Here is a 19,925-nt window from a genome sequence, read left to right as displayed (position 1 = left end):
GAAGGGACCTAAACTGAGATTTAAAACCTGGCCTCCCAAAGCTCTAGTTCCCTATTCAAGACTCTTTTCCACCTACAGGAGACCAGTTGAATCCAATTGTAAACTCCCTTATACTCTGCCATATAAAATCCAGATTATATTATTTGAACTGGATGAACTGGGTTATATGAAGGTGTAGATTCAGGTCCCTTCTACACTGCAATATATTCCAGATTATCAAAGCAGACAATTCACAGATTATCTGTTTTGAACTGAATTAAATGAGCCTACACTGCCATATAATCCAGATTATCAAAGCAGATAATTGACACTGTCTGCTTTGAACTGGATTATATGATATATAATCCAGATTATAAAATTAGATAATCCACATGATCTGATTTGAACTGAATTGTATGAGTCTACACTGCCATATAATCCAGTTCAAGACAGACAATCTGGATTTTATATGGCAGTGTAGAAGGGACCTCATATAATCCAGTTGAAAGCAGATAACCTGGGATCAGAATCTGGGGCCCCTTCTGCACTGCCACATAAAATCCAGATTATCCGCTTTGAACTGGATTATATGGCAGTGTAGACTCATATAATCCATCTCAACACAGATAATGTGGATTATGTGTTTTGAGAATCTGGATTATGGCAGATGATCAATGCCAAGTTTTTTTTATTTTGTATATGGTTTTAAATACATTATAACAGTACCCACAATAAGCTAAATAAATAGGTTCAGGGATTCGAGTTCCTTCCCAGGTGATTTCATTTTTAGCCAGCCTATGCTGGGGAGCCGGGGGAGCTCCCGCTGTTAGCCCCAGCTTCTGTTGGAAATCATCCTGGACTACTCAAGTCTAAATTTAGTTAGATAGATGATAGAGTTAGATTGAGGGAATCCTTTCCCTGTTTCCAAAGCATGCCTAGACGGGCTTGACTGTGTTTCACCCTATCCTGTTTACGTCACATCCCTTACTTTGAAGTTAGCAGAAATGTGACTCTCCAGGGACACTAACTTCTCCTTGGTCAGAATGTCTTTTATGGCCCCAATAAACTGGACCACGAGGTCGGAACCATTTTGGTTCTCTTCTTCTCCCTTTGTTCTTCAAGCTAACAAGAAGCATCCTGCCATCTCTCCTGGCAAGATGTAACTATTTAGATGTTTGTTATTTTTCCTTTCTTATTTTTCCTTAGAAACCAGTCTAGAGTAGTCTAGACAGCTCCCAAGCCTTTCTATCTACAATGGAGTTCCTTTTACCTGAATAAATACGTTTTGAACTTTTATTGAGACTCTGCAGCCATTGCAATCCTAAATAGACAAAGGCTTCTCTTGCTCGCCCTGTTGCATTTGAAAGCTTTGCTTTTGCTACTCTGCTGTTTTTGGTGGAATCTCCCCCAGAGAGGGTTAAATTGAGTCTAACCGCTCAGAGATTACCACAACAGCTTCTGCCAACCTAGTAGTTTGAAAACATGCAAATGTGAGTAGATCAATGGGAACCTCTCCGGCGGGAAGGTAACGGCGCTCCATGCAGTCATGCCGGCCACATAACCTCAGAGGCGTCTAGGGACAAAGGGCAGAGAAATGGAGATGAGCCCCATCCCTGAGCCAAGCCTTGGAAAACAGACTCAGGCTCCATCGGCATTTGTGGCGTGTTTTATTTGCCCAAAGTCATCCTCTCTTTCGTTGTTGTTGTTCTCGTTTTGCACGCGCAAGAATAGTCGTAATAACTTAAAAAAATAACACAGCCAGACATTCCCGATCCGTACCAAAACGAATCCACGAGAGATTCAAAGGGAGAAGAGGAAAGAAAGGTGATGGTCCTTGGAGTGGATGGAGATGGGGCAACCGGGAGGAAAGGGATGCAAGGGATGACATCCAATCCAACCCGCAGGTAAAGTCAATCGAAGTTTGTTTTTCAGAGGGGACAGGGGAGGATCTATATATACACAGAGGGGATCGAAGGGATCAATGCCCTCGAAGGTTGCCAGATCCAAAGGAACACGCGGGGGAAGTCAGAGGTGATCCTTTTCCAAGGGAATGGGCTTCCTTTCCCAGGAGAGAGACTCCCAACGATGAGAACAGGGAGTCTCTCTGATGAGAACCTTCCAAATGAAAGCCTCTCTCTCTCTCTCTCTCTCTCTCTCTCTCTCTCTCTCTCTCTCTCTCTCTCTCTCTCTCTCTCTCTCTCTCTCTCTCTCCCTCTTTCTTTCTTTCTCCCTTTCTTTCTCTCTTTCTCTCTCTCTGGCATACACACTCCCTTTAAGCAGCCTCAACCAGCAATGCAACCTCTTAAAATAAGGCCCCTTCTACACTGCCATATAATCCAGATTTGTTTCCCCCTATCAGGAGATTTGAGAAACTGCAAGTCGCGTCTGGTGTGAGAGAACTGGCCGCCTGCAATAACGTTGCTCAAGGGATGTTTTATAAGAAAAAATGGGTTCCCAAGGACTTGAACTAACAAGTGTCCACTAAATGGAATACAGTAGAGTCTCGCTTATCCAACATAAACGGGCCGGCAGAAGCTTGGATAAGCGAATATGTTGGATAATAAGGAGAGATTAAGGAATAAGCCTATGAAACATCAAATTAGGTTATGATTTGACAAATTAAGCACCAAAACATCATGTTATACAACAAATTTGACAAAAAAGGTAGTTAAATATGCAGTAATGCTATGTAGTAATTACTGTATTTACGAATTTAGCACCAAAATATCATGATATATTGAAAACATTGACTACAAAATGCGTTGGATAATCCAGAACGTTGGATAAGCGAGTGATGGATAAGTGAGACTCTACTGTAATAACTATGTATTAAATATCATTAAACATTGTATTATACACAATAAACGAATGTAAATTTCAGATAAATGGTTACAAAAGCCAATCAAACTGTTGCATTCACAGTATGATGAAGAAAAAAAGAAAATAACCAAGAAAGTTGATTACATTGTGAATGTAACTGCCATTCATCATACTGTGAATGCAACAGTTTGATTGGCTTTTGTAACCCTTTATCTGAAATTTACATTTGTTTACTGTGTATAATACAATGTTTAATGATATTTAATGCATTGTTATTATTCCATTTAGTGGTGATGAAGAAACAAGAAAATAACCAAGAAAGTTGATTACATTGTGAATGTAACTACCATTCATCATACTGTGAATGCAACAGTTTGATTGGCTTTTTTAACCATTTATCTGAAATTTACATTTGTTTACTGTGTATAATACAATGTTTAATGATATTTAATACATTGTTATTATTCCATTTAGTGGGCCCTGGATGTTTTACCATCCTGTGGGAGGCTTCTCTCATGTCCCCGCATGGGAAGCTGGAGCTGACAGACGGAAGCTCACCTGCTTCCCAGATTCTACACTAGCTGGTTTGAACTGGATTATATGAGTCTACACTGCGGTATAATCCAGTTCAAAGCAGATTTTTTGTGTGTGTCGGAAGCAACTTGAGAACATACTGCAAGTCGCTTCTGGTATAAGAGAATTTCCAGATATGTTGCCCAAGAGATGCCTGGATAAGCTAGAGCTGACAGGTGGGAGCTCACCCTTCTCGCAGATTCCAGCCGGCAACCTTCAGATCAGCAACGCAACCTTTAGGTCAGCAGTCCAGCTGGCATAAGGGTTTAACTCATTGTGCCACCCCAGCATCAAAGCAAATGATCTGGGTTTTACATGGCAGTATAGATAGGACCTTAGATCCTAAGGAATAGAGGACAAGCCTGAAAAGTTGGTGCACAATTGGGGATGTGATTGTCTTGTGAAACCAATTTTGGAATAAAGGACACCCCTTAAAAGGGAACTCTTCCAGTCCTGAGTATTCACGCCTTAGGGGGTGTATCCAAAACAGCCAAGATGTCTGCTTTTGGTCAGCAATAAGATCCCAAGGAATGATCTCAGGTCTGGGCTTTGGCACAGCAGGTTAACCACAAAAGATCTCAGGGCCTGGCTTTAGCACAGCAGGTTAATCACCAAGCTGCAATAAATCTGCCAACCAGAAGGTTGAGAGTTCAAAGCCCGGGTCAGGGTGAGCTCCTGACCTTTATCCCAGCTTCTGCCAACCTAGCAGTTTGAAAACAAATGTGAGTAGATAAATAGGAGTCGCCTTAAAAGTGGGGATGTATTTACTTAGGCTTACAGTTTTGATCGGAAAAAGAGGATTGGCACTGAATGTTTTCCAGATATGTGTGTGAGAAGGGCGGAATATAAATGTTGTAAAAATAAATAAATAAAGAAGGGGGGGATCTCACAGCACCCTAAGACATATTTGGAGTTAGTTTGTGAAATGAGGGATTTGGGATTAAGGTCACTCTTTAAAAGACAACCCTTCCCAATATATATCCAGTTGAGTTATCACCTTGGCTATTCAAACCTTTTAGGTCTACCAAAATTATCTTGAATTTCTGTTTTAGATCTTGTGAAATAGAGGGGCTTTGAAATAAAGGGCACTCCTTAAAGGCGTATATAGTCAGGGTTTGACTCTCTGGCCCCTTCTACACTGCCTTATAACCTGGGATCTGATCCCAGATTATCTTCTTATTCCAGATTATATGGCAGCATAGACTCATATTGTCCAGTACAACCAAATAATCTGGAACCAGATCCTAGGATATAGGGCAGTGTAGATTTAACCTCTGTCTATTCATAACAACAGTAAATTTTCTAGGAGCTTCCAGAAATAGATTTGCATTACAAACTGGTACAGATGAGTTATTCTCTGTGAGCATCCTTTGTGGAGGTGACATTAGGATTAACTGCCTAGTTCATTGTTGTTGTTTGTTTCAAGCTGACCTCAGAGATTGACCTTTGAACTCAAATACACTCTCCAAAGTGGGGGCTTCTCCTCCCAAGGGATGGATGCAGTCATCTCTTGGACCAGAAGATGCTATTTATTTACAGTCAGGGAGAACCCATTTTTTTGGATGGGGACCAAGGGCACCTGAAACTGTTGGGCTTCATCCCTGGGCTGTACAAGTTTCTTGTGTCATCAAGTTTCCAGTCCTCAATGAGTAGGCTAGAAACAGGGCTAAGCTTAGGGATTCCTTCCCCCACATTTCTATGCATTTTTCCCAAAAAGGCTTTGTCTTTACTCTTTCCTGCTAGCCACTAAACTGCCCTGGGTTAAGCATGTGGTCTCCACCATTTTTAGAGTCTCTTGTGCTTTTTCTTTCTTCCTGTGAGGAAGCACATTTGGCCTCTCTCTAGGCAAAATGTAGATGCATTGATGTTTTTACCTTTTATCTTATTTATCAGATGAGATTAGTAAGCTAGTTAGTTCCGAGACCTTTTATATCAAGAATGTATTTCTTTTTTACTTCAATAAATATTTTTATTGGCAATCCTAAGCCATCCTAAGGAATCAAAGCTCATACCTTCTGCTGATAAAGGAGTTTACTCCTAGTACACTGCTATATTTTGGTGGAATTGCCCCAGCTGAGGGTTATTTTGAGCCTAAGGGCTCAAATTCCCCAACAGAAACAGACTTTGAGGGATCAAGAAACACCCCTTTACATACAGGCAGGTCTGCAGACACACAACAGAGAGAGAAAGAGAGAGAGATGGCTTTCATATGGCAGTGGTCTTCTCCGATAAAGTCCCTTCCAATGATACAATATAAGGAGGTCACAAAATAAAAAGGCCCTTAGGCAGGCCTCAATAAATACACCCAAAGTTCAGTTCCAGCAGGCCCCTGTTCTCAAAGCCAACTTGAGGGAGAGGGAAAAGTCTTGCTCCTCCCAGCAAAGCAGTTCAGTGGTCTCCAACAGTGTCAAAGGGCGGCAGGCCAGCTGTCTCTTGGAGGGGGGCAGAGAAGACAGGGGGTGCTCACAAGTGCATGCAGACAAAGCGCAAAGGGGAGCCAGGGGGGTTCATGAGTGGGGAAGCGGAGGCAACTCTGACTCGGCAGTGGGGGGTCGAGGCAGGGCCAAAGAGGGGGTGCCACCATTGCTGTCATGGAGTTTGCGGACATGCTTTTTGAGGTCAAAGTTCCTGCAGAAGCCTTTGCCACAGGTGGGGCAGGTGAAGGGCTTCTTGTCATTGTGGGTGTGCATGTGGAAGGTCAGGTTGTACACTTGGTGGAAGGCCTTGTTGCAGATATTGCACTTGAACTGCTTCTCCCCACTGTGGGTCAGCTTGTGATTCTTGTAGTTCCCTAAAGGGCAGAGAAAAGAAAGGGAAAGAGGGTGGGGGAGGCAGAGAAAGACAGTCAGTGATGCTCAGTAATGGACAGTCCACCAGCCTCCCCCCCCCCCCCCCCCCACACACACAATACATACAGTCCTCCACCAACTCAGGCTGGATCCACACTGCCATATAATCCAGATTGTCAAAGCAAATAATCACATTATCTGCTTTGAGCTGGATTATATGAGTCTACACTGTCATATAATCCAGTTCAAAGCAGAAAAAGTTAATTTTATATGGCATTGTAGATCCAGCCTTAGTGAATACCCCTCAATACAGGTCATAGTTCCCAGTCCCAAACGCAACACCGCCATATAAAATCCCGATTCCCTGTTTTGAACTGGATTATATAGGAGTGCAGACTGATATAATCCAGTTCAAATCAACATGGATTATCTGCTTTGATGACCTGCATTATATGGCAGTGTAGACGGGGCCACAGTCTACCAATCTCTCCCCCCCTACAGTTCATTAATAATAATAATAATCATCATCATCATCATCATCATTACAGTAGAGTCTCCCTTATCCAACAAACGGGCCGGCAGAATGTTGGATAAGCGAATATGTTGGATAATAGGGAGAGATTAAGGAAAAACCTATTAAACATCAAATTAGGTTATGATTTTACAAATTAAGCACCAAAACATCATGTTATACAACAAATTTGACAGAAAAAGTAGTTCAGTACACAGTAATGCTATGTAGTAATTACTGTATTTACAAATTTAGCACCAAAATATCACAATGTATTGAAAACATTGACTACAAAAATGTGTTGGATAATCCAGAACATTGGATAAGCGAGTGTTGGATAAGTGAGACTCTACTGTATTATATGTTGTGGAAGGCTTTCATGGCTAGAATCACTGGGTTATTGTGAGTTTTCTGGGCTGTACGGCCATGTTCCAGAAGCATTCTCTCCTGACATTTAGCCCACATCTATGGCAGGCATCCTCAGAGGTTGTGAGGTCTGTTGGAAAGTAGGAGAGGGGGTTATATGTCTATGATGGAATGTCCAGGTTGGGAAAAAGAACTATTGTCTGTTTCAGGCAAGTGCAAATGTTGCAATTGGTCACCTTGATTAGCACTGAATAACCTTTCAGCTTCAAAGTCTGGCTGCTTCCTGCCTGGGGGCTACCAGTATTCAAAAACTCTAAAAGCAGGACAGTAAGAACAACACTAAAAAAAAAAACAGGAATTCCAGACATGAAACAATCACCTCCCAACAAAGGATTCGCCCAGGCAGGAAACAACCAGGCTTTGAAGCTGCCAGGTTATTCAATACTAATCAAGCTGGCCAATTGAAACATTCACACTTGCCTCAGGCAGACAAGAGTTCTTTTCCCCACCCTGGACATTCCACAGATATATAAACCCCACTTGCCTAGTTTCCAACAGACCTCACAACCTCTGAGGATGACTGCCATAGATGTAGGCAAAATGTCAGGAGAGAATACTTCTGGGACATGGCCATACAGCCTGGAAAACTCACAGCAAAGCAGTGATTCAGGCCATGAAAGCCTTGGACAAGACACAACACGTGTTCAATAGCTCCCTCATAGATCCCTTCTACACTGACATATAAAATCCAGATTCTCTGTTTTGAACTGGATTATATGGCAGTGTAGACTCATATAATCCAGTTCAAATCAGATAATGTGGATTATCTGATTTGATAATCTGGATAATGTGGTAGTGTAGAAGGGGCCACAGTCTACCAGGCCCCCCAACAGCCTACAGTCCCCACACAGTCTATTGTCCCAGCCCATTAGCCCCCATTAATAATAATAATAGTAATAATAATAATAATCCTAACCGCTTAGGAAGTGTTCAACTTGTGATTTTGTAATACGAAATCCAGCATATCTATCTTGTTTGCTGTGTCATACTATGTCTTTGTGTCAATAATAATAATAAAACTTTATTTATACTCCTGACACCATTTCCCATAGGGACTGGGGAGGCTTACAAAATAGCACACTAAGGTGCCATACATGAAATACATAATACTGTACATACAATAAAATACATCAGCATGAAAGAATAACATTACATAAACCATGTATATAAATTGAATAAAACAACCTCGATTCAAATAGAATCAGTTAAAAGAGCCATGTAACCAATATATTGTTATATTATACATAATAATAATAATAATAATAATAATAATAATAATAATAAATACCCCGCTTTATCTCTTCAGAAGGAGACTCACAGCAGCTTAACATAAAAGCATCAACATATAATTTAAACTATACACATATGCAAACATTAAAACAGGATCAAATATAAACACTATTTAAAATTCCCAGTTAAAAACCATTAAAACATATCCAAAGTTTAAATACACACAGCTCAATGCCCTTCACAGTCCATCAGCCCACATAGCCAACAACTTACTATACAGTCCATTGCCTCCACACAGTCCATACAGTCTATAAGTCCCCCACATAGCAGACCTTTTCCCACAGCCTCCCACAACACACCTCCATATTCCCTTCACAATGTCCATTAGGCTTCCCACAATCCACCAGCCCACCCACAACACACACATGCAATTAAGCACTTTAAAACACACACACACACATACATGCAAAACATTATCTCCGATTGGCTATAGGAAACCCCTTTGGGTCTCATAGGAAGACAGTGGCACCCTTCCAACAAACAACACATTGCTGACATCTCTGGGAGAAGATCCGGAATCAACTCTGCCAGAAACAAGGCGGATTCAGATCATGCCGGAATTGTTATCGTTTGAGAAACGGTTGACATCCCCAGGGGGTGCTCCAGGCATCAATCAAGAAATAATTCAGATTAACTTCGCTCTACAATTATGGTATTTTTCAAAACATTAGCCACATCCACGAGTCACAAACTATTCCAGCAGGAGGAATGAATGATTATCGTGTTTAATAATTGTATGGATATTTTGGGATTATCCACATCCTTTGGGGTGGATTCAACGAGGCAGCATTTGGATTGCTATAATTTAACCACAACGATAAATTGTTACCTAAACAACCCCGCCAATGAATGTAACTTATGCCTGTTAGACGATTTTAGAAGTTAAAATAAAACAAAAAGTGGGGGGAAATCAAAATATAAACTTGCCTTAAACCAGCAAAATCTTGGATTAAGTTTTAAGGCATAAGTGTGAGTAAATTTGATTAGAGAGGGAGGAATATAAATAAAGTTTTTTGTTGTGTCGTCAAAGGCTGTCATGGCCGAAATCACTGGGTTGCTGTGAGTTTTCCCGTACTGTTTGGCCTTGTTCCAGAAGCATTCTCTCCTGACGTTTCGCCCACATCTATGGCAGGCATCCTTAGAGGTTGTGAGGTCTGTTGTAAACTAGGCAAGCTGGGTTTCTATATCTGTGGAAGGTCCAGGCTGGAAGAAAGAACTTCTGTCTGAGGAAAGTGTGAATGTTGCTGGTGATCTCCTTGATTAGCATTGAATGACCTTGCAGCTTGAAAACCTGGCTGTTTCCTGCCTAGGGGAGTCCTTTGTTGGGAGGTACAAATTAGCCCTGATTGTTTCTTGTCTGGAATTCCCCTGTCTTCTAAGTGTTATTCTTTATTACTGTTCTGATTTACGGGTAGCTAGATTTTATTCATTTTCATGGTTTTCTCCTTTCTGTTGAAATTGTCCACATGCTTGTGGACTTCTCTGTGTTCGCCTGACATGGTGGTTGAGCGTGGTCCTGGATTTCTGTGTTCTCAAATAATATGCTGTGTCCAGGTTGGTTCATCAAGTGCTCTGCTATGGCTGACTTATCTGGTTGAGTTTTTATTTATTTATTATTAGATTATTATTATTATTAATTATTTTATTTTATTTATTATTATTTGTTTGTAGTATTTATTATTTTATTATTTTATTGTTGTTGTTGTTGTTGTTATTATTATTATTATTATTATTATTATTATTATTATTATTATTATCATCATCATCATTATGACCCTTGGCTCAAAATCGCTAGTCTGATCGTATCTTAAACAAATACTCTTGGCTACCATGGAGGGCTGACATGAAAATCTGAGGAACATTAAATCCGTTGACCTCCGTGAAGCTGTAGGCGGAGAAATTTCGATATTAATCTACCCGTGCGACCCAATGCAAATACTAAATTTAAGTCGCACTGAGTTCAGTGGTGCTGTTACTCCCAGATAAAGCCGATAGCAAAAAACTACAACCAAAGTGCATCTTCCGAATACAAGGAGAATGACGGGAAAATATTGGACGTGTACTCTGTTTACTCACTGTAGTTTATTCGGAAACAAACCCCACTAAATCTAAGCAGACTTGTTCCTAAGTAGATGCGATTTAAATCGCAGCTTGAGGCTGGATCTACACGGCGATATAATGCATAATATGGTCAGCTTGGACCTATAGAATGCAGCTTGAATTTTCTGCATTACATGACAGTGTATATTTCTGCTGGGCACATTGATTTCAAAGTGAGACTTACTTCCGAGTCAAGTTTGATCCGTTATTATATATTATTAGGAATAGTTTTCACCATGCGAATTCCCCAGTCACCTTTTCCCCTCAATATAAATAGTGATCCACAAGCATGTGGATAATTTCGACAGAAAGGAGGAAACAATGAAAATGAACACAACCTGGCTGCCAGTATTTAACAAAACTCTAAAATCAGGACAGTAAATAAAGAACAACACTCTGAAAACAGGGGAATTCCAGACATGGGCCAGCTAACACCTCCCAACAAAGGATTCCCCCAGGCAGGAAGCAGTCAGACCTCGAAGCTGAAAGGCTATCCAATGCGAATCAAAGCGGGCAATTGCAACATTCACATCCAATTGAAAACAGACCAGAGTTCTTTCTCCCACCCTGAACATTCCACAGACTCGCGAAAGAACTCAGGCCACGTCCACTCTGAGGTTGTGGCAGAGCCGGACTCACTTTACCTTTTTGGTGGAAGCCCTTCCCGCAAAACTCGCAGACGAAAGGCTTGTACCCGGCGTGGATCCTCGTGTGGGTGTTCAAGGTGGAGCTCCGGTTGAAGGCTTTGCCGCACTGGCTGCACTTGTGGGGCTTCTCCTGCTCGGGAAACCGGTGGGGAAAGGGGAGAGAAAGAATTGGAAAAGGAGATGAGCTTCCAGCTTGCTTTCCACGCGGGGAGCTAGAGCTGACAGATGGAGCTCACCTTGCTTCAACCACCACATCCTCAAAAAAAATGAAGACATTTCTTTGCCACCAGGATGAAGGACACGCTGATGGGGAGGTTGGGTTAGGTGTATAGCTTCAAAATGCACACTTCATTGTATTTTAGCTTTGTAGCCATGGCATAAATATGGCATGGTTTCCTCACTGTCTTTAATTTTTGTATTTGCGGCACATTTTTATGGGATTGTGTCATATTCTTGCCACCTTGAGTCCCCCAGGGGGAGAAAAAGCAGGATAGAAATAAAGATAATAATAATAATAATAATCAGTATTATGATTTTTTTTTGGTGTCAGGAGCGGCTTGAGAAACTGCAAGTCGCTTCTGGTGTGAGAGAATTGGCCGTCTGCTAGGACGTTGCCCAGGGGACGCCCGGATGTTTTGATGTTTTGCCATCCTGTGGGAAGCCTCTCTCATGTCCCCGCACGGGGAGCTAGAGCTGACAGACGGGAGCTCTCCCCGCTCCGTTGATACTTTGCCATCCTGTGGGAGGTTTCTCTCATGTCCCCGCATGGGAAGCTAGAGCTGACAGACGGGAGCTCTCCCCGCTCCGTTGATACTTTGCCATCCTGTGGGAGGCTTCTCTCATGTCCCCGCATGGGAAGCTAGAGCTGACAGACGGGAGTTCACCCTGCTCTAACTTCCGACCCTCCACATTTCTTTGCCAACAGGATGAAGGACACACTGCTGGGGAGGCTGGATTAAGTGTATAGCTTTAAAATGAAATATTAATTGTGGTTTAGCACAAATATGGATATGTTTCTTCAGTCTTTAATTTTTGTATTTGCCGCGCATTTTTATTGGATTGTGTTATATTCTTGTCACCTTGAGTCCCCAGGGGGAGAAAGGTGGGACAGAAATAATAATAATAATAATAATAATAATAATAATAATAATAATAATAATAATAAATATTATGTTTTTTTGTATCAGGAGCAACTTGCGGAATTGCAAGTCCCTTCTGGTGTGAGAGAATTGGCCGTCTGCTAGGACGTTCCCCAGGGGACGCAGAGATGTTTGGATGTTTTTTGCCATCCTGTGGGAGGTTTCTCTCATGTCCCCGCATGGGGAGCTGGAGCTGACAGAGGGAGCTCATCTGCACGCTCCCCTGATTCAAACCTTCAGGTCAGCAGTCCTGCCGGCACAAGAGTTTAACCCATTGCGCCACCGGGGGTTATGATGATGATACATATAATAATGAGAAATCTGATACAGTAGAGTCTCACTTATCCAACATAAACTGGCCGGCAGAAGAACGTTGGATAAGTGAAAACGTTGGATAATAAGGAGGGACTAAGGAAAAGCCCACTAAACATCAAATTACATTATGATTTTACAAATTAAGCACCAAAACATAAAAACAGTTCAATACACGGTAGCATTATGTAGTAATTACTGTATTTATGAATTTAGCACCAAAACATTGCAATGTATTGAAAACATTGACTACAAAAACATTGATTACTAAAAGGCCGACTGCGTTGGATAATACAGAACGTTGGCTAAGTGGAGATTGGATAAGCGAGACTCTACTGCACTAAGGATTCATATTGTAATACTGTAATATAATGTTAATAATACCTTATTGTAGTAATAATAACTTGTAGTATTGTAGTAAGAACAAATATAATAATAATAATAATAATAATAATAATAATAATAATAATAATAATAAATACAGAAGAGTCTCACTTATCCAACACTCGCTTATCCAACGTTCTGGATTATCCAACGCATTTTTGGAGTCAATGTTTTCAATATATCGTGATATTTTGGTGCTAAATTTGTAAATACAGTAATTACTACATAGCATTACTGTGTATTGAACTACTTTTTCTGTCAAATTTGCTGTATAACATGATGTTTGGTGCTTAATTTGTAAAATCATAACCTAATTTGATGTTTAATAGGTTTTTCCTTAATCTCTCCCTATTATCCAACATATTCGCTTATCCAACGTTCTGCCGGCCCGTTTACGTTGGATAAGCGAGACTCTATTGTATAGAAGAAGAAGAAGAAGAAGAAGAAGAAGAAGAAGAAGAAGAAGAAGAAATAATCTAGCATATCTATCTTGTTTGCTGTGTCATACAATATAATAATAATAACAAATATAATAATAATAACAAACCCAATCACAACCTTTGAGGATGCCTGCCCTAGATGTGGGCGAAACGTCAGGAGAGAATGGTTCAGGAACATGGCTATATAGCTCGGAAAACTCACAGCAACCCAGTGATTCCGGCCAGTCACTCCCATCCCCGAATTGGGACCCTTACAGGATCCGCGCCCGAAGGAGTGAGTCCTAACCGTTGGGAATTGGTCGTCAGCCCTTTTTTTGAGGAGAGCAGTTGACCAGTTTTTGTGACCTACAGGGGGAGAGAGGGGTGGGCTGGACACCAGCAACTATGGGCGACTTTTTGAGCGTTGTATACAGAGAAGTAATTGCGTTTGCGAAGAAAGACATGCGAATTTGAAAGAGCCGTCGGGCCCTGGCTCAAGTGGCGACGATCACGAGTAGCGGGGGAAACGGTCGTTCAAAACCAATCTCTTTCTATTAAGCACTCAGAGAAATAGAGGCATCGCTTTGGAAGTTTTCTTCCCACCAAACTTTGGAAAAGTTCCCATTTGTGGGAAGGGAAGGATCTGGGAACTTTGAGGGTTTTTTCTTTTCTTTTTTTCCTCCCAAAGCTCTGGAAGAGTTGCCTCATACTTGCCAGGAGACCCATCAATAGAGGAGAAAGAAGAAAGAGGGAGGAGAGGGGCGGACGGAGGGACAGGGCTGCCTACCTGGGTGTGGATGATCTTGTGCCGGCAGAGAGTGCTAGCCTGGCGGAAGCCCTTCCCGCAGACTTTGCAGACGAAGGGTCGGGCGCCCGTGTGGACAGGCATGTGGCGCGTCAGGTTGTAATGCGCGTTGAACACCTGCAAGGGGGAAAGAAAGGCCCCACGGGGCGGCGCGGTTAGGCCCCGTCTGCACTGACCCCTTGCATACAGACTGGCCACAAAAAGCGTGGCAAAGAAAGCGCTGGATCCATTCGCCATAGCCTTGCGTTTTGTCGGTTCTGTTTACATTCGGTTGTATCCTCGCCTTCAGCTGCAAGGAGAGGCGGGTAATAATAATAATAATAATAATAATAATAATAATAATAATAATAATAATAATAATAATAATAATAATAATAATAATAATAATAATAATAATAATAATAATATCGTGTTGTCGAAGGCTTTCCTGGCCGGGATCACAGGGTTGTTGTATGTTTTCCGGGCTGTATGGCCATGTTCTAGAAGTATTCTCTCCTGACATTTCGCCCACATCTATGGCACCTCTGAGGATGCCTGCCATAGATGTGGGCGGAACGTCAGGAGAGAATACTTCTAGAACATGGCCATACAGCCCGGAAAACATACAACAACCCAATAATATCATCATTATCATCATCAGAATCTTGAACTAGATTTCCAGAGGAATCATCTGCACCTTTTTCAAGACCGGTTAGAAAGTGCAGATTATTGGTGATAATAATAAATATAAATATAATATAATGATAAATAATGAATATAAATATAAATATAATATAACGATAAATAATAATAATAATGATAAATAAAATATGAATATAATATAATGATAAAGAATAATAAATATAATATCATGATAAATAATGAATACAAATGTAAATATAATATAACGATAAATAATATACATATAAATATAACGGTAAATCATAAAAATATAAATATAATGTAATGATAAATAATAATATAAATATAATATCATGATAAATAATATAAATATAATATAATGATACATAATAATAAAATATAATATCATGATAAATAATGATGATAAATAAAATATAAATATAATATCATGATAATAATTGATATAATATAATATAAGAATAAATAATAAATATAATATAATGACTCGGATAATAACTATAATAATAATACCAACACTATGTAACACATTTTTGTTCCTGTGTCACCATCCTGCAATCGATTTTTTAAAATTAATATCTCAACCAATTCGACACAGTTTGTGGCAGCCACAAAAATCAAGTTTCTGGACTATAAGAGCTATTTTCAAAGGAAGTGCCGCACAATTAAACAAGAAAGAACACTTTCAAACCAGGAACAGAATATTTTTTTTTCAATTTTTGTTACAAAATGTAATAATTATGGTAATGATAATAGTACATTTACTAAACAGTTGGGGCCTCGGGGATGCGAGAATCCATAGAGGAGCAACGATCACAGAAAAGACAAGGGCTCTAAAGGCTCCGTCTACACTGCCCTATGTTTAAGGATGCAGGTTAACTGTTTTAGAACCGCTTTGTGTGACAGGGTGAGATAACACTAATGCAACACGATTTTTGTCCCTGGGTTATAAATGTCATTTCCTAATTGGCTCTGTCATAAAAACATGGAACAAAGTTGCCATCCTGCAGCACATGATTTTGCTGTAGTTTTTCAAAGAATATCTTGGAAAGTCTCAACCAAATCTTATAGTTTGTGGAAGCCACAAAAACGACGTTTCTGGAGTCTAACAACTACTTTGAAAGTAAGAACAGCACTTTCAATAACACTTTCAAATCAGGAACAGATTTTTTCCCATTTTTGTTAGATAGTGTAATGATAATAATAATAGTGATAATGATAATAACAATAATACATGTAGTAAACTGGGAACAGTGAAGCTGGGAACTAAGGGATCGGGAATCCGTATCTACACTGCCTTATGTTTCATGACTCTGCTTAGAACCGCATTCAACAACAGAGTGGACTCAGGGCCCTTGCACGGGGAATATGAAGGCCGATAATCAACAATATCTGCTTCAACTAGGTTATCTGAGTCCACACTACCAAATGATTCAGTTCAATGTGGATTTTATACAGCTGTGTGGAAGGGGGCCTTAGTCCAATTCAATGCGGTCAAAATGTATTATCTGGCGGTGAAGGATCCAGGTTGAGGCCCCATGAACACTGCCATGATAATGAGCCGGTGAGCTCCCTCTGTCAGCTCCAGCTCTCCATGCGGGAACATGAGAGAAGCCTCTCACAAGGATGGTAAAACATCAAAAACATTCGGGTGCCCCCCGGGCAACGTCCTTGCAGACGGCCAATTCTCTCACACCAGAAGCGACTTGCAGTTTCTCAAGTCAAGCTCCTGACACGGAAATTTTTAAAAAATACTTCGTTGATTCACATTATATGATGATCACACAACGTAGCAATTGCGTTGAACTGGGTTGGGAGTCCACACTGACCATATCATGCACTGGATGGGACCTCATGGCCCTTTCACACAGCCATACAACCCAGAGTATCAAGACAGATCATCCACAATATCTGCTCTGAACTGGGTTATTGGCGGTCCCTTTCATACAGCTGTATAAAACCCCACATTGAACCAGGGGCTCTTCCACACAGCCATATAGAACCTAGAGTATCATGGCAGGAAACCCCACAATATCTGTTTTGAACTGGGTTATATGGCAGTGTGGATTCAGATAACCCAGGGCCCTTTCAGACAGTCGTACAACCCAGAATATAAAGGCAGAAAATCCCACGATATCTGCTTTGAACTGGAATATATGGCAATGTGGACTCAGATAACCCAGTTCATCAGGCATTTAGGCTGATCTGCCTTGATATTCTGTGTTATATGGCTGTGTGGAAGGGGCCTGGGTCCACACTGCCATGTAATCCAGTTCAACGTGGATTTTATACAGCTGTGTGGAAGGGGCTTCAAGACTCTTCCACACAGCCATAGTAAAGGTAAATGTTTCCCCCGACGTGGGGGTTGGTGCTCATCTCCATTTCTAAGCCGAAGAGCCGGCGTTGTCCATTGACATCTCCAAGGTCATGTGGCTGGCATGACTGCATGGAGCGCCGTTACCTTCCCGCCAGAGCTGTACCTATTGATCTACTCACATTGGCATGTTTTCGAACTGCTAGGTTGGCAAGAGCTGGGGCTAACAGCGGGCGCTCATTCCGCTCCCGGGATTTGAACGTGGGACCTTTTGGTCCGCAAGTTCAGCAGCTCAGCGCTTTAACACACTGTGCCACCAAGGCCCCCCCACACAGCCATATAACTCAGTATATCAAGGCAGAAAAGCCCATAATATCTGCTTTGAACTGGGTTAATCTCAGTCCACACTCAGATAACGTGGGATTTTTGTGTGTGGAAGGGCCCTGGCTCTTCTCTCCATACCCAATGCCTGGAGTTGGTCTCGTTTGAAAGCTAGACGCTGTGTAAAAGCGCGGGCCGTGGACAGGGCACTTGCCTTGCCGCAGACCTCGCAGGTGAAGGCCTTGGGCTTGGCGCCGGGAGAAGCGCGGCTGAACTCCGCGGCCACGGCGCCCTTGAAGGGCAGCTTCTCCGCGGCCAAGAGGTGCGCGGCGGCGGCGGCGGCAGCGGCGGCGCTGTGGAAGTGAGCATGCGCCAACTCCTTGAAGCCCGGCGGCGCGGCGGAGGCAGGTCCCGGCAGAGCTTGGAGCTTGTTCCTTTCGGCCAAGGACGCCTTGTGGCTCTGCAACGACGAGCCCAGGAAGTAGGACGCCACCGGGTGGAGGTTGAGACTCGACGGAGGAGGAGGAGGCGGCGGCGGAGGAGGAGGCGGCGGTGGAATCTCGGCGGCACGTCCGAAGTAGCCCAAGGCGCCCAAGGCGTGGAAGGAAGAGTGGGTGACCACGCGCGGGCGGACCAACTTGAAGTGTGGGGGCAGCTCGGCTTTGGAGGCGGGCGGCGGCTCCCCGGGGGGCTTGTACGCCAAGGGCACGAAGGGGAGCATGCAGGGGAGGGAGGAGCCCAAGCCGAGCCCCGTCGGGGGCGCCTTCTCGCCCGCTTTGGGCAGGAACGGAGGCAAGAGCGGGCGCGCTTTGGGCTCCGGCGCCGTGCGGGCCATGATGCGCTCGATGGAGAACGCCAGCGCCTTAGAGGACGACGACGACGATGAGGCTCCGCTTAGGAGGCTCTTGCCCGTCGGAAGCGGCCGGCTGCTGCTGCTCTCCATGGTTTGCCGTCTTCACTGGCGTCTCCGGGAGGAGGAAGCCCTCCTCCACGCCGCCTCCGAGGCTCCCTTCGCTGCCATCCTCTGCTTGCGTCTCCCCGGAGGTCAGCTGTGACCAGCAGTGCTGTGGAACTGGCTTCGGTCTGGAAACCATGCGGGTCAAGAATAGGTCTACCAAGACGCTACACCTGGAGGGCCATCATCCCCATCGCCTTGGGCGGAGGAGTCGTCTCTTTCTTGCCTCTTTTCCTCTCAGTCTCAATGGAAAGCGTCGGGTCAATAGCCGCCGCCACGATCCCGCCAATGGTTAACTTCCAAGAGGAGAAGGTAAACTAGATAATTGCTCAGTTCGCTTCCGACGGGCGCTTGGGGAGGGTTGGGAAAGGCAAGGGGGAAGCCTCCCTCTCGCGTCCTGGCTTCTGATTGGCGCCTGCCTCCACGAAGAGGGAGGGGCTCTGCTCTTCCTCGCTCTCGCTCTTTCCCTGGATCAATGTCCGCCTGGAAGTGACGCCTGTTGTCGTCCCCGTCGTCGAGGAGAACGGGCGCTGCTTTGCTTTCCCGAAGAGGCCAAGCCAGGCACAAAAAGGGGACGGACATGCACATACACACACGCCTGCTCGCCCCTTCCAGCCCTGAAAACAACATTCAGTGAGGCTCGTCGCTCTCCCCACCCCCCCCCCCCCGGACCCTCCCATTTGCGGGAGTCTTTTCCTTCTCCACACACACACAGAAAAGAGGCAAATTGGCCTCTTTGGCAAGCAGTCAGTGTTGGGTTTTGAGGCCCGAAAAAGCGCGGGAAACTGAAAGCCCTCAGCGCCTGTTTCTCACATTGCGAGCAGCACTTGACGCTCTGCTACAGGCGTGAGGGCAAACTTGGACCAAGTGTTTTGGACTTCAACTCCCGCCATTCCTCACAGCCTCAGGCCCTTTCCTTTTCCCCCTCAGCCGCTTAAGCCAGTGTGAATGTTGCAGTTAATCACCTTAATTAGCATTGGAAAGGTTCATCTCCTGGCTATTTCTGCCTGGGGGCATCCTTTGTTCAGAGTCATTAGCTGCCCTTGGAACTCTTCTGTTTTCAGAGTGTTGCTTCCTATTTACTGTTCTGATTTTTGAGTTTTTTAATACAGGGGAGTCTCGCTTATCCAACATAAACGGGCCGGCAGAACGTTGGATAAGCGAATATGTTGGATGATAAGGAGAGATTAAGGAAAAGCCTATTAAACGTTAAATTAGGTTATGATTTTAGAAATTAAGCACCAAAACATCATGTTATACAACAAATTTGACAGAAAAAGTAGTTCAATACACAGTAATGCTATGTAGTAATTACTGTATTTACAAATTTAGCACCAAAATATTACAATACAGTAGAGTCTCGCTTATCCAACGTAAACGGGGCCGGCAGAACGTTGGATAAGCGAATATGTTGGATAATAAGGAGAGATTAAGGAAAAGCCTATTAAACGTTAAATTAGGTTATGATTTTACAAATTAAGCACCAAAACATCATGTTATAC

The 19,925-nt window shown here is 42.9% G+C and overlaps 1 protein-coding gene across 1 annotated transcript; it reads right to left on the bottom strand.

Moving 5' to 3' along the window:
* Positions 1-1,629: 1,629 nt before the first annotated feature.
* On the bottom strand, positions 1,630-18,513 carry fezf1 (FEZ family zinc finger 1). Its single transcript, XM_003221329.3, has 4 exons — positions 17,683-18,513; positions 14,177-14,311; positions 11,133-11,265; positions 1,630-6,163 (listed from the first exon to the last, which is right to left on the bottom strand). Exons 1-4 carry the CDS (start codon positions 18,409-18,411, stop codon positions 5,880-5,882), a joined length of 1,281 nt encoding a protein of 426 aa, XP_003221377.1. The 5' UTR covers positions 18,412-18,513; the 3' UTR covers positions 1,630-5,879.
* Positions 18,514-19,925: the final 1,412 nt, after the last annotated feature.

The sequence above is a fragment of the Anolis carolinensis genome, chromosome 5, assembly GCF_035594765.1.
Source record: "Anolis carolinensis isolate JA03-04 chromosome 5, rAnoCar3.1.pri, whole genome shotgun sequence".
Taxonomy (NCBI): Eukaryota; Metazoa; Chordata; class Lepidosauria; order Squamata; family Dactyloidae; genus Anolis; species Anolis carolinensis.
The sequence above is the reverse complement of the archived record's forward strand: the minus strand, read 5'-3'. Positions and strand labels throughout refer to the sequence as shown.